This window comes from Triticum urartu, chromosome 7, assembly GCF_003073215.2.
Source record: "Triticum urartu cultivar G1812 chromosome 7, Tu2.1, whole genome shotgun sequence".
In the NCBI taxonomy this organism is placed as follows: domain Eukaryota; kingdom Viridiplantae; phylum Streptophyta; class Magnoliopsida; order Poales; family Poaceae; genus Triticum; species Triticum urartu.
The window spans coordinates 697,705,772-697,716,243 of record NC_053028.1 but is presented as its reverse complement, the minus strand read 5'-3'; the positions used below and the strand labels follow the sequence as shown (position 1 = coordinate 697,716,243).

At 41.6% G+C, this 10,472-nt stretch overlaps 2 protein-coding genes across 5 annotated transcripts; both read right to left on the bottom strand.

Moving 5' to 3' along the window:
• Positions 1-801: 801 nt before the first annotated feature.
• Positions 802-3,439, bottom strand: LOC125523095 (cysteine-rich receptor-like protein kinase 6). 3 transcript variants are annotated; one of them, XM_048688141.1, is made up of 7 exons: positions 3,192-3,439; positions 2,887-3,049; positions 2,535-2,799; positions 2,181-2,421; positions 1,919-2,069; positions 1,630-1,821; positions 802-1,072 (listed from the first exon to the last, which is right to left on the bottom strand). In XM_048688141.1, the coding sequence occupies exons 2-7, from the start codon at positions 3,037-3,039 to the stop codon at positions 1,010-1,012; spliced, it is 1,065 nt and encodes a 354-aa protein (XP_048544098.1). In that variant the 5' UTR covers positions 3,040-3,049; positions 3,192-3,439; the 3' UTR covers positions 802-1,009. The 3 variants fall into 3 exon arrangements, with proteins under 3 accessions (XP_048544098.1, XP_048544099.1, XP_048544100.1); XM_048688142.1 differs by having other exon boundaries at positions 2,887-3,092; positions 3,192-3,415; XM_048688143.1 differs by having other exon boundaries at positions 2,887-3,041; positions 3,192-3,415.
• A 4,634-nt stretch (positions 3,440-8,073) lies between these two features.
• LOC125523543 (serine/threonine-protein kinase SAPK10-like) lies at positions 8,074-10,223 on the bottom strand. 2 transcript variants are annotated; one of them, XM_048688570.1, is made up of 7 exons: positions 9,843-10,223; positions 9,685-9,738; positions 9,483-9,581; positions 9,156-9,248; positions 8,926-9,033; positions 8,741-8,839; positions 8,074-8,618 (listed from the first exon to the last, which is right to left on the bottom strand). In XM_048688570.1, the coding sequence occupies exons 1-7, from the start codon at positions 10,107-10,109 to the stop codon at positions 8,451-8,453; spliced, it is 888 nt and encodes a 295-aa protein (XP_048544527.1). In that variant the 5' UTR covers positions 10,110-10,223; the 3' UTR covers positions 8,074-8,450. The 2 variants fall into 2 exon arrangements, with proteins under 2 accessions (XP_048544527.1, XP_048544528.1); XM_048688571.1 differs by lacking the exon at positions 9,483-9,581.
• Between the last annotated feature and the right edge of the window lie 249 nt (positions 10,224-10,472).

The window sequence follows — 10,472 nt, the reverse complement described above, 5'->3', positions numbered from 1 at the left end:
TCTTGAAGTCCCACGAAGTCCAGCGAGTTGTCCATTTACATTCTGAATGTTGGGCATTGGGCCGGGCTGTGTCTCTTAAAAATGTGCTGTGGTGACCCACACCGGTTTCAATTGGCCGATGGCACTCGCGGACGATCTGCTGCTTTTTTTTTTTTGATAATTAACGATCTGCTGCTTCATAATATTACAGTGTCATCCGACCGTGAGGTAGCCAAATAAAATTAGTCGTCCTACTTTTGTCCGTGAGGGCCGGCCTGATTTATTATCACATTTTGGCCGTGAGGTAGCCAAATAAAATTAGTGCACGGGGCAGCTACACTTATATTAGGGAGGAATTCAACGTGTTATTATTCTTATTTTGTTCCAACCATATCAAACGGCTATGTAGGCGTCATACTTTTGCTCTGGACAGGAAGTCTAAGCTAGTCATATACTTTTACCTTTTTTCGAAATTGGTGGATGTAATTCTTAATGAAACAAAGTTAAACTCGTACTCCCACCCCCGCAAAAAAAAACTCATACTCCCTCCTGCCCTTTTTACTCTGCACATAAGATTTATCTAAAGTCAAACTTCGTACAGATGACAATATTTATCAAAAAAGAAATCAACATCTACAAAACTAAAGTTATACAGTATGAAAATTAAATTCATGACATGCCTAATGATAGCGATTTGTATTGTGGTTGTTAATATTTTTTTCTATAAAGTTGGTCAAACTTTACAAAGTTTGATTTCAGACAAATCTTAAAAGCAGAGTAAAAAAGACTGGAGGGAGTGCCATCTTAGTCAACTTTGCAGGCTAGAGAAACAGATTCTTATTTCAAGCTGCCATAAACAGAGACAACATGAAAACTACTATTGCATCTGCGGTAGTTGACTAATAGTAATAAAAAGACATATTACACATAAGAAAATTACACTTAAATGCTTCCAAGACGAGATGGCAACAAAGGCTCCTATTTCCAAATTAAAGTTACAATCTTCCAGCAGTAACAGGGCGTGCATGTTTCATTTCTTCAGACCAAAAATGGAGCCCATTAGCTTCTTGCCAGTTGTAGGCGGACGGGAGACCTGGAAGTTCATATATATAGCATGTTAGAATCATTTGAAATTTCCAGAGTAAACTATATATATGCTTATCCAGATGTTTGATTTACTTAGAAAATATATGTTTAATTAATACCGTAAGTTATGCATTAGAAATGAGAAGCAACAAAGTAAATTGTGCATTTAGTTGACACCAGTATTATAAACAAGATTATGCATATAATGGCCAGGTTGCATATATCTTATTCAAAACATTTTTTCTATATGTCGAGTGCAATATAGACGTGTGATATATATGATGCAACCTAAATAACGAACTAATGAATTCATTTTTTGGGAGAATTTAAAACATATGAATGTACCTAACATATAACATAGTGCATCTTCATGAATATGAGTGCAATTTCACTACTTAAAACATGTGTGCATAGGCAACATCTCCGAGGAAAGTGGCACTTATCAGCTTTTAGTTACCATAGAAAATGAAGTGATCAACGTTCCCAAAAGAAGTTATTTCTATAAAAAAATTAAATTATATCATCTCACAGTAGAACCTCTTAATTTGCACTCTGTAATATTACCTCGGTAACCTTTTGGCTTGAACGTAGTCCATTGAGCGAGTCAACAATTTCTTCTATGCGAGGTCTTTTTGTCCTATCAATCTCAACACAGTTTGACCCGATATCAATGCATGTTTTAACTTGTTGGAGGCTTTCATGATCCAGTGATGAATATTTGGATGTTATGTTCTCCAGCGTCCATTCTTTACGCACCTACAGAAGCGGAATCAAGATGCTTAGTTATAATGCACATACAAAATGTATGAAATATGCTTCCCTTCTGAAATAACCGAGTAATAATTTCTCTTACTTTATCAACAAAACTTCTTGCAGATGGTTGGTCTTTTTCGCGAGGATTCTGCTCTCCAGTGGTGATCTCAATTATCACTAGGCCTAAACTGTATATGTCTGACTGGGCTGATATTTCACCTCTGTAAAGATATTCTGGGGCCATGTACCCACTGGATGGAATTAACATCACAAGTTAAATCGGGAAAAATTGGATTGGGGAACGGTAATATATGATGTAACTAATGACCAGCTTATGTAATGAAATTTCATGATGAGCTTACTATGATCCGACAACTGTTTGCGTACAGAGTCTGGTTTGTTCTTGGCCAAAGACCCTTGAGAGTGCAAAATCCGCTATCTTTGGCACCATATTTGCATCCAACAGTATATTCTCAGGCTTCAAATCCATATGGACAATGGGAATATCCAACTTGTGTAGAAAACGTAAGCCTTGGCAAATCCCCTTGATTATTTTGAAGCGTACGTCCCAACCAATTTCTGGTTTAGTGGACCCTTTGGGCTCTGCATATCAGGTTACAAAGATAACATCGTAAGCATGTGATTTCCTAGCTCCAGCTTGGAATGCAACCGTGTTAAGGACTGAAACAGAAAGGCAAGATATGCTGTTCACATACCAAAAAGATTCTCCTGAAGGCTCCCATTAGGTAAATACTCATAGCAGATTAAGCTTTCGGTGATGTCCGCCTGGATGTATCTCTTATCAAACTGCACCAGTTTCTTCTGCGTTTCGCAGCAGAACCCGACAAGCTCCACTATGTTCTCATGCTTGAGGGACATCACATTCTGGACCTCTCTGTTGAACTGCTTATCTGCTGGCATTGGCGCGTTCTCCTGAAGTTTCTTCACGGCAATCACTCTGCCGTCATCTGGCACAATCCCCTGTTTAACCACATATGTATGCTCTGTATTAGTAGCATAGCCTAAATTAAGCGGAAGCAGAGGAAAACAGCAGGGGAGAAATCAAACCTTGTAGAGTGTTCCAAAGGGGCTTCCGCTTATCTTTCTGTCTTCGCCGAAATCGTTGGTGATTTTCTTGAGAAAATCGAACGGCAGCTGCTTCGGCAGCTCGGGGCCTGGCTGCTTGCTCTCTTGGCTACTACTATTACTTCCGGTCGCCATTTCTGAGGAGCTGAGAAACACGAGGAGCCACAGAATGCGGATTAAGTTCTCCTCTGTTTCCGTATGCAAGACTAAATTAAAGAGGTGAAACTTCACCGGATCTACCAGCACTCAAAATAATCAGTTCAAGATTCACAAAATTAGGCACTGACCTTGAGGGGAATACTCGAGGGATCCTTGCAGAGAAGAGGGGAGCGAGATGAATCGTTGCTGGGGGGAGAGAAGCGAGATGAATTTCTAGATAGCCGCCGGCTGGTGTAGATTTATACGGAGCAGCCAGCCCGAGGAGGAAGAAGGGTGGTATGTTGACCTGACTGGAGAGGCTGGGTTGAGTCCTCCGCTTGGGTCCATGTGGTGAGATGCCCAGAAAAAAGGGAAGCGCGTCTGTCAGTGTCACCACCTAGATCCCTTCGCCATAATTTAATTCCATCCACATGCTAACGCGTCGTTCCTGTCGTAGCCTACGTCCACTCGTCCACCTGTGCTTGCAGGCTTGGTAGGGCCCGCGGTTTTGGGCCGCATATGGCCGGTTGGAACTTTGTCAAGTTATTTTTCTTTCGAATTTGAACTTGGCACTTGGGCAAGTTGCATGGGGCATAGTGTAGTTAAGTTAGCCACGCTAAAGCCAAAGGCGTACGTATAATACTTCAGTGGCAACTAGCATTAATCAACAAAGTAATATGTGGCTGTTAGTTGGGCGCACTCAACTGGTATCAAGCATATCCGGGTTATGGAATGGATAAATGGTGCTGTGCTGCTTTGTAGCTGCACTCCATTGCATTTAAATTACACAGGAAAGTCAAGCCAATAGTTTGGTCTGGTGATTTTGTCTCTTCCAACACACAAATGTATACCTTCTTCGCAGGCGAGCATATGAATTAGCAATGCGTGTGCATCTTCTCAGGTCAAGCTAAATAAAAATCAACAAAGAATGGAAGACGCAGGACTTCAGATGAGAAATGACTTTTGGCTCTCAAAGCTCCGGTGAATCATTCTCTTTATTATTTCGAGAGAAATCCATATTACTACCTTGAACTAGCACCAAAGTCTAATATGCAACCTTGAACTATGAAATCATCTATTTTAGAACCTCAAACAGTCAAAACCGGCCATGTATTGGTTTTTGACTGGTCAACAGTCCCGTCAGGCGCCACGTCACCCATGTGCCAAAAATGAAAGTGCCTAGAAATTTTTAAAAACATTCTAAAAAGAAATCCGAGTTAAATTGATAAACCACCACAATACATGCGTCATTAGCAGAAAACCGCTACTTTACAATTTGTGACAACAAGTACCACGCGCGTCACCCTGCTAGTGGCAAAAACACTTATCCTAAATGCTAATTGCTTTGATGACATCACTAACTGGTCGGATCCGTTAGTTAGGCTGAGTTGGCAAAAATATGTTGAGGTGCGCGACGGTGCGTGCGTGGAGGTTTGCCAGTTCCGTGGGCACACCACGCGGCCACCTCGGCAAGCACAGGCTCTTGGAGGCCACCCCGGTGGTGGAGGACATCGTGGGGTGACCCGATATCCACGAGCTCTAGGACGCAAGCGTCCTCACCGCCGCCGGCCAGGAGGATGGAGTGGAAGCGCATGGCGTACAATGCGGCGACCCGCACACGTGGCGGAGCACCTCGCCGTGCCCCCGCTCCGCGTCGAGGTCGGGGACGTAGTGGGTCACCTTGAGTGTGAACATGACACCGGTGGTTTGTGTGTGTCGGGCAAAGGGACCAGCTTGGACGATGCAACAACAACTCTTGGATGGGCGCGATAGGCAAGACCCATGTCAGGGACTGTCGGGAGGACGCACGGCTATGAGACGCATAAGGAGTTGGAGGAGTGATGCTTCTGTTCACCGGCGCAGTCAACTGGCAGTCGTGGGACTACGACGGCCGGCGCGGTGATAATTGCATTGAGGAGGCGCCCCGCTCCAGTACAGGAACCAGTACCTCAGAGGCTGCTGGTTCTGGTTGCTGTCCGCCATGACCACCATGAGCGTCATGGTGGTGCCCACTCAAGACGTGTTTGATGAAATGCCACGGAGAGAAAGGGCGATGAAGAAGAAGACCAAGTCAACATGTCTATGTGGCACTTTTTTGCTGACTCAGCCCAATGGACGAGTCTGTCCAGTTAGTGACATAATCAAATCAATTAGCACTTAGGATTAGTGTTTCTTGCGTGTTGCGGCGGTGTTTTGTGTCACAGATTGTAAAGTGGTGTTTTTTTATAACGACACCTATATTGTGGTGGTTTTTTGGATTTAACTCCAAAATCCATAGTATCCTTATATTTAATCTGTGAAAGTTCAACAAGTGTTGTCGAATAGAAAAAAAATAGATCAAAAACTCAAATTAAGAGCCTTTTAGAGTCAAAATTTGAACAAAAATGGAAAGTGCCAAGAAATTTTTGAAAATAAAACCCGAAATCCATACTACTGTTATATTCAATCTAGGAATTTTTTTACAACTTTTTCTCACTAGAAAAATAGAATGAAAATTTAAATTCAGAATTATTGTGGGTCAAAATTTGGCCAAGAAATGAAAGTGCCTAGAATTTTTGAAATAATACTCAAATAATCCTACTACCCTCTTTATTCAATCTGGAAACGTTCCAAAAAGTTTTGCCGAACACAAAAACATTGGAACAAAATTTAAATCCACAACCATTTTGAAAATTTTGGCCAAAAAAAGGAAAGTGCCCAGAGATTTTCGAAAATAATATCAAAAGGCCAAAGTACCCTTATTTTCAATCTGTGCAATTTTCAACAAGTTTTTTGAATAAAAAATAGAATGTAAATTTAAACTCTGATCCATTTTGGGTCCATTTTGGCTAAAATATGAAAGTGCCCATAAACTTTTGATAAAATTCTCAAAGACGCACACTACCCTCATATTCAATCTAGGAAAGTTCCAACATGTATTCAATAGGAAAAAATTGGAAAAAATTCAAATCTAGAGCCACTTTGTCAAAAGAATGGACAAAAAAAGGAGAGTTGTCAGAAAATTTCGAAAACAAATATCCAAAAAAAATCAAAACTACTGATATATTCAATTTGATAAATTTTCATAAAGTTTTTTTTTGAATAGAAAATATGGAATAATATTAAAATTTAGAGTCTATTTGGTTTAAAATTTAACCAAAAATGGAAATGCCCAGATTTTTTAAAAAAACTCTCAAAATCCACACTACCCTCATATTCATTTTGGTAAAGTTCAAAAAGTTTTGATGAACATAATTATTTTTATAGGGTTAAGTGGACATGGGTGACATGGCGGCTAACAATACCGTTGACCAGTCAAAAACTTGTCCAAGGTTGTTTCTTGTCTGCTTTTGGTAGTTTAAGAATTTAAAGTAGAGGGTTTCGTAATTCAGGGTTGTATATTAGACTTTGATGGTATTCTTTTTAGAGATGTTTTAGCAAAGTATGAGAAAAGCGAAGGAAGAAAGCATGGATGAACCGTATCTCAGCTAGTCCTACTCACAACGTGTTAAAAATGGAACCGTATTTCAGTTTTTAAGCAAATCTATACCTAATAATAAAGAACGGTGCGTTTCTCCGAGTTTGTGGTTTGTCCACCTACACTAAATTGTCCATAAAGTTGGATAAATTACCCATCATGTCATCCGTAAGTGAAAAAACTCTTCATTGATTGTTTATATGATTTGTTTGTTTATCATTAAAACTGCCCCTAAAATTGAAGTAAATTACCCACCCGCCACCTGTAAGTGAAAAAACTCTTCGCTAATTGTTTCTCTAAACTTTTCGTTTGTCATCGAAACTGCCCCGTAAAGTTGAAGTAAATTACCTACTCCGCCACCCATAAATCTATACCTATACCTATACCTACTAAAAAAAGGATGGTGTGTTTCTCTGCTTTTTTGGTCCATCCACCTACCCTAAGATGCCCATAATAAATTACACATAATGTCACCCATAAGTGAAGAAACTCTTCATTACTTGATTATCTGAGTTTTTGTCTGTCATCGAAATTGGCCCTAAAATTGAAGTAATTTATCCACACGCCACCTGTAAGTGAAAATAAACTCGTTGTTAATTGTTTCTCTGAATTTTTTGTCTGTCATCGAAACTGCCCCTAAAGTTAAAGTGGATTACCCACCCCGCCATCCGTAAAAGTGAACATACGTCAGAGGGCCCTCCATTTTTTTCAATCATCGTGAGACTGACCTTTTCTTTTCCTTCTCACACACGCATCGAGGATGTATAAAATCATACATGCATCAAGGATCAAGTACAACATCAAATCCATTCTAAGCATGTTAGGATGCACATGTCTTACGTCCACATGTACACCGATTGGTGCACAAATATTTAAATACATGTATATGTATGCAATGTGAATATTTGGAACTTGACTTGAAGACCATAATTTTATTATCACGTTGCAACGCACACGCCCTTTTGCTAGTATAACTATAAATGATGCTTAGCATTTTATAATACATGGGGATGCGGAAGGCATTACAGATTCACACTTTTTTTTATCAAAAAGGAGGATATAGCCCTAGCATCGATTAATGAATACAATTATCAATAATTGCAAAGTTCATGTCTTAGAACTAAAATTAAAATGGTGCCAATGGCTCTGGCTTAATTGTTTGCAAATAAAAAAATGTGAGTACTTAACATGTGAAGTACACACATGGTAACATGGGCAACATGGTATTTAATTTCAAAGCTATTTTAACGCAATGGTGGAAACACTTGTAATTTGGACACTCGGTTTAAAAGTTATATCTGTCTATATAAAAAAAATTAAAAATAGGGTGCACGTACCTCACCAAAGCTCTCATCGGTCCTTTTTTGCATGCCTCCTCATGAGTCATGATCATGCCTTGTGGCGAGCAGAGGGATTACGCTTACCTAGCCTTTGGCAAAGGTACTTTTTTTTTTCTAGTGATTCGGGTAAATAAATTGGAAGTGTTTACCATGCTTTTTTATGTGGTAAACGTGCACTTGTGAGCAGTAGCCATAGAACTGATCTGATGTCCAGTAATTTAAATGGTTCACAAATTAAACATTGTTCAACATAACCAACCAGTTCTCATATTAGCGAGATATTCAAGCAATATTACAACAGCATGGTTAATTAATCCAGTAAGCTAAATGTTGTGCAATATTGAAAAGAATGAAAACCATCACGAGCAACAAGAGTAACAATTTGGGGGAAATCAAAGCATGGGCAGCCCAACTAGCGATAACCTCAAATTTATCCCCTTCTGGCCATCTTGTGGTCAAGTTATTGTAGCTATATAGTTTTCCTGCTGCTATGATGTTTTGAGATTTGATACCTTGTAACATATGGAATTTGTTTGAAAATATATCAAATATATATGAGGTGTACTAGCGTGTGGTGATGTCAATATAGGGGTCTGAATCTACAAATTCTTCTATGTCATCGGCAGTAGATATGGTGCCTCTGCCAGTGCTAGGATCTGCATCATCTCATCCATGCTCTGCGTCGGCTGCTCTGCCTCCTCGGTGCTCATTGTGCTATCATCAGCCGGGAGATTCTTCAAGAACCATGGATGGTTTCTTATCTCAGGCACCGTGATTCTCTGTATTTCATAATCAGCACGATAGTTATTCGGTAGTAGTATCTGAAAGGAAATAATATAACACTATGCAAAAATATATGTACTTCCTCGAACAATGTTGCATACACATAGCAGGTACTCACAGCAGCTGGGTCAGCAACAAAGATCTTGGAAATGAGGTCCCGGCACTCGGCAGATAGGTGCAGGTCATTTGGAACTGAGTATTCCACGCTCTGTATCCTCTGGCAATATGAAGTTCTCGTTAGTTTTGTGATCAGAATGGATAGAGATGGAACTGAGAGTTAGATGCTGAAACAGAGAAATTAACCTGAATTATCTTCCTAAAATTTATTGGCTCGTCGTCAGGACACTGGAAGGGGTAGGCACCGACTAGCATGGCGTAGAGGGTCACTCCACAGGACCACACATCGGCGATCTACATTGAGAAATTAACAGAGAAATAGTTCCCGATTGTATGAACTTTCAATCGAATCCATGTATGTATGTGTAACATATTAACATTGAACTGAATTCCAATATGTATGTATGTATGTGTACCTTGCCACCATATTCCCTTTGCTGAAAAACCTCAGGAGCGATGTACACACGTGTTTGGTCAGACGCTCTGGGCGCTCCCGGCTGCGACTGACGCTGCGAACCAATGAAGCAACAGAGGTTCAGGCAGAAAGTACTACTCCGAGTTTGACATCTAACTCTAAGCAGAGCAAGTATGATGTACTCCCTTCGTTCGGAATTACTCGTCCAAGAAATGAATGTATCTAGATGTATTTTAGTTGTAGATACATTCATTTTTGTGACAAGTAATTCCGAACGAAGGGTGTAGACTATTGCAGAAGTGAAAACGAATTCTCTATCTTTGAGTACATTTGAAACGCCAGGGCCGCATATCTTGAGGCGAGGAGGCCCCGCGCAGCCCCCATCCAGCAGAATGTTTTCCAGCTTCAGGTCACGGTGGCAGACTTGCTACCAAAAATTTAGACGGCACAGTTTCAGTACTCCCAGCCTAGCTACCTCCATTGTTTCCACAAGAAGCTGTAATTGGCAGTGGAAGAGTACTAGTCTGTACCATGGAGTGGCAGTAGCTGACTCCTGATACCAGTTGCCGGAACAGCAGACGCGCCTGAAAAAATGGCAAAAGCTTCGACGGTTGGTGGAAAGAAAGGAACGCCATGGCGAAAGAATTGGTAGGTAGGAACCAATAATGGAGGAGTTGACCCGGCGGACCTCGTCCTCGCCGAACCGGCCGGCGTCGCGGACCCGCCGGTGGAGGTCGGGGGCGTGCTCCGAGACGACGGCGAGGTGCGTCGGGGTGAGGACGACTTCCCTGAGGCGGACGACGCTGGGTTGGCGCAGCGACCGGTGCCTCATGATCTCCCGCCGCACGGCCTCGTCCACCTGCTCCCCTCGCGGGATGTACGTGACGGCCACTAGCTGCCCGTCGGCGCGGCTGCGCATGACGTCGGAGCCGGGGATGCCGGTGTACTTGTACATCGATTCCTGAGCTCAGCGTGGACTCAGTTTTGCTGTGGGTCGGGCAGAAGAGGAGCAATAGGCCTATGAGTCAAAGCTCCCCTTCTCGGTCTCTTTCTCCTTTTTTGTAGGGAGTCTCTTTTTAGGAGTGTCAAGTCATCAACGGCTCAACCAGACTTTAAGCTTTTTGCGATGCTTGAGGACGTTTGCCGAGTGTCGGCCACAGTGCACTCGACAAAATTGGTGGACACGTGGCTCCCGATTGTGGTTTTGTGTTTGTCGAGTGTCGGTCAGATGAACATGCAGTAGGTGTTGTTTCCGTCAGCTGGCTGTCAATCACATTTACTTTACCGATTACCCATTTACGACACTAGGCAAAAAAGT